We start from the raw sequence: 3,538 nt of genomic DNA on the forward strand, positions 1-3,538 counted from the left end.
GTGGCGCAACTGTAAAGCATTGACCTCTCAGTTCTGAGGACCAAGGTTTAATCCCGGGCCTGGCTTTGGGGAGTTTACATATTCTCTCCGTGGCTGCCGGGGTTTTCTCCAACCACTTGGGTTTCATCCCACATCCCAAAAACATGCAACATTAATTGGACACTCTAAATTGTTGTCTAGTTGTGATTGTGAGTGCAGTTGTTTGTCTACATGTGCCCTGCGATTGGTTGGCAACCAGTTCAGGGTGTACACTGCCTCCTGCCCGATGATAGCTGGGATTGGCTCCAGCACTCCTGCGACCCTTTTGAAGACAAGTGGCTCAAAAAAGGGAAATTTCCATAACGTACAGCCTTCTCGTAAAAGCTTCAAGACCAACGACATTGTCGTAACTTTAGGTTGTATGGATCCAATGCAGTTCATCCATTAGGTAACACATAGACCGGCAAAAAATACATTTAAAATATTATAAATTAATCTGAATATTCTTTCAGTGTGAGATGAAAACAAGAGACATTGTCAAACTTAAAATATATATAAAAAAACAAAAAACACCTCAGGCAGTATGGTGAAGCAGCTGTAAAGCATTGGCCTCACGACCCAGGTTCAATCCCGGCGCCGCCTGTGTGAAGTTTGCATCTTCTCCCCGTGCTTGCATGGATTTCCTCCGGCCACTTCAGTTTCCTCCCACATCCCATAAACATGCATTAATTGGAGACGCTAAATTGCCCCTAGGTATGACTGTGAGTGCAACTGTTGTCTGTATCTATGTGCCCTGTGATTGGCTGGCAACCAGTTTTGGATGTACCCTGCCTCCTGCCTGTTGACAGCTGGGAGAGGCTCCAGCACTCCCGCGACCCTTGAGAGGAAAAGCAGCTGAGAAAATTTATAGATGGATGAAAAACCCCTTAATGCAAGTACACTAGTTCCTCATTTATTGTGGACCAGAAACCCCCCTGATTGAATCTGCAAATTACTGATCTTTTATATTGGTTCTACAGCTTTTCACATAATACAAATACAAAATATGCATGTGAGGTGCAGGCATTATTTTTGTCCACTTTGGGTCACCATTCTCACATTCTACACTGTAGTATCTGTGACATTGAATCTGTGTTGTGTTAAAAAGTAGGGCCTGGCCTATATTTTGATGTCAGAGTAAGCTCATGAGAGCATAGAGATGGCTGTGTTTTTTACCATTTGCTCAGTGAAGCGTTGAATTTGCACTGTCAATTGGTTCTGTTCTCAACCACTTGTGGAGGGATTCAAATTTATTTTGACTAACAGTGGTAGGTTATAACTGAGAAGGTAACACGGAACCCACGCTAGCTTTAAACAGTGTTGGATAAACATTGTCCCTTTCTCTCTCTTAGATCTGCCACCTTGCTGTAGCTCCATCTCTCCAGTGAAGGCTACTTTTTTGCTTTACGGTATCTGTGCAGCTTGTTGGAGAACATGTATCATTCAGCTGTGATGACATTTATAAAACCAATCAGACAAAAAAAAAGTATGGAACTCTCAGCGAAGCCATAATACATATCTACCTGCACAGAAGCAATGCACAGGACATCAAAATGCCAAAAAAAAAAATAAAAATATTTTTTTGTTTGAATGCGACAATTCTGATTAGCGTTGTTTTTTTTAATGTAAAAAAAGAAAAATTACAAATTGACTCAATTTACAAACAATTCATTAATAGCACTATACCGAATCTGAGTCGTCGCGCTCATAATTCATGCTACCACTATTGAAATGCAAGACAATTGGATTTGGGGATCCATCTGAACTGTAACTCTGCCATTGATGCCTGTTGTGCAATACAGTGCCTTTGCTGGACTCTGCTTACAAAGTAAATCCAACTTTTTAGTCAGTTTTGGGTAAAGTTTTTTTGGATTCATTCATCCATCTATCCATTGGTCCATCCCCCCATCCATCTGTCTGTGTCCATCCATCCATCCATCCATCCGTCCGTCCGTCCGTCCATCCATTCTGGGGGCGTCATCCTAAACTGGGATTGCAGAATTTCCTCTCCCCGGTCACTTACTGTTTCATTTTCACTACCTTAGATGACAAGACTGGCATCATTGATAGTCTGCCTGTTTTGACAGGTCGAGAAAGAAGATGGACAACAATAGCTTTGAAGGCTTTGCTAATACAACACTGTACTCCTGCACCATATTGAGGAACCAGGCATTTCGGTTTGTCCTGTACGGATTTTTCTTTGTTGGCATCATCTGCACTGTGGTGGGCAACTTTCTGGTGGTCTTGTCGATTTCCTACTTTAAACAGCTGCAGTCCCCCACAAACTCCTTCGTCATGTCCCTAGCTGTAGCCGACTGCCTTGTGGGTCTGGTCGTAATGCCTTACAGTATGATCCGGACAGTGGAAGGGTGCTGGTACTTTGGCTACCTCTTTTGTCAGCTTCACTCCAGCCTAGATGTCATGCTCTGTACTGCTTCCATATTCCATCTGAGTTGCATCGCCTTTGACCGCTACTATGCTGTCTGCAACCCATTAGTTTATTCTTTAAAAATGTCCCAAGGTCGAGTTGCTTTCCTCATTGTCATCAGTTGGGCTGTTCCCATGCTTATTTCCTTTGGTCCCATAATGCTCGACCTCCATATTGTTGGTGTTGACATCGTGCTTCCTCATGATGTATGTGTTTTCTTAGTCAATCGCATTTACGCTGTCATGGCTTCCTTGATAGCTTTCTACTTCCCCATGGCTATCATGCTGGTCGCCTACTGGAAGATATTCAAAGCAGCCAGACGGCAGGCAAAGCAGATCAGCGCCATGGAAACCCAGATGGCCGCTGGCGTGGGAAAAGATTCAAGCAAAAAGAAAAAGCACCGCAACACCGTGAAGAGAGAGCGAAAGGCTGCAAAAACGTTGGGCATCATCATGGGAGTCTTTCTCATCTTCTGGATGCCATTTTTTACTCTCAATATTGTGGACCCATTTATTGATTACAGCACAGAAGTGATCATCTGGGACATCTTTTTATGGCTGGGATATATCAACTCTTCACTAAATCCTTTCTTGTATGTTTTTTTTAATCGCTCCTTTCGTAAGGCATTCTTCATGTTCATGGGTTGTAGGGTATGTCGACCTGGAATCTCCCCGGGGATGGAACTATCACACACCCGGAAAGATGCAAACGATTGTGCCAATAAATAATGAAATGCTTTTGTTGTGTTTTGGAACTGATCCTTGCGAGCTGAGCAAGTTCAAACTTTGTGACTGAACTCACCTTTGTGACTGAACCTAGGTCTACCTACTCCAGATCACTTGTTGTAATCTGGCATTTTTTTTTCTTGATTAAAAAATGGGAAACAACTGACTGTATTGATTTTCTTCATCCTGTGGGTACTATATGTTATTGTCTGGTTGGCTGATGTACACGTATCTATTTCTATCTATTCATTTAACAATGAAGTTATGGGAAAGAGTAGTGGACGCTAGACTCAGGACAGAAGTCAGTATTTGCGAGCAACAGTATGGATTCATGCCCAGAAAGAGTACCACGGATGCATTATTTGCC

At 42.8% G+C, this 3,538-nt stretch overlaps 1 protein-coding gene across 1 annotated transcript; it reads left to right on the top strand.

Annotated features, from left to right (window-relative positions):
* The first annotated feature begins 2,118 nt into the window (after positions 1–2,118).
* On the top strand, positions 2,119–3,174 carry LOC133506389 (trace amine-associated receptor 1). The gene has a single exon (XM_061830475.1). The coding sequence runs from the start codon at positions 2,119–2,121 to the stop codon at positions 3,172–3,174; it is 1,056 nt and encodes a 351-aa protein (XP_061686459.1).
* The last annotated feature ends 364 nt before the right edge of the window (positions 3,175–3,538 follow it).

This window comes from Syngnathoides biaculeatus, chromosome 9 (assembly GCF_019802595.1).
Source record: "Syngnathoides biaculeatus isolate LvHL_M chromosome 9, ASM1980259v1, whole genome shotgun sequence".
Taxonomy (NCBI): domain Eukaryota; kingdom Metazoa; phylum Chordata; class Actinopteri; order Syngnathiformes; family Syngnathidae; genus Syngnathoides; species Syngnathoides biaculeatus.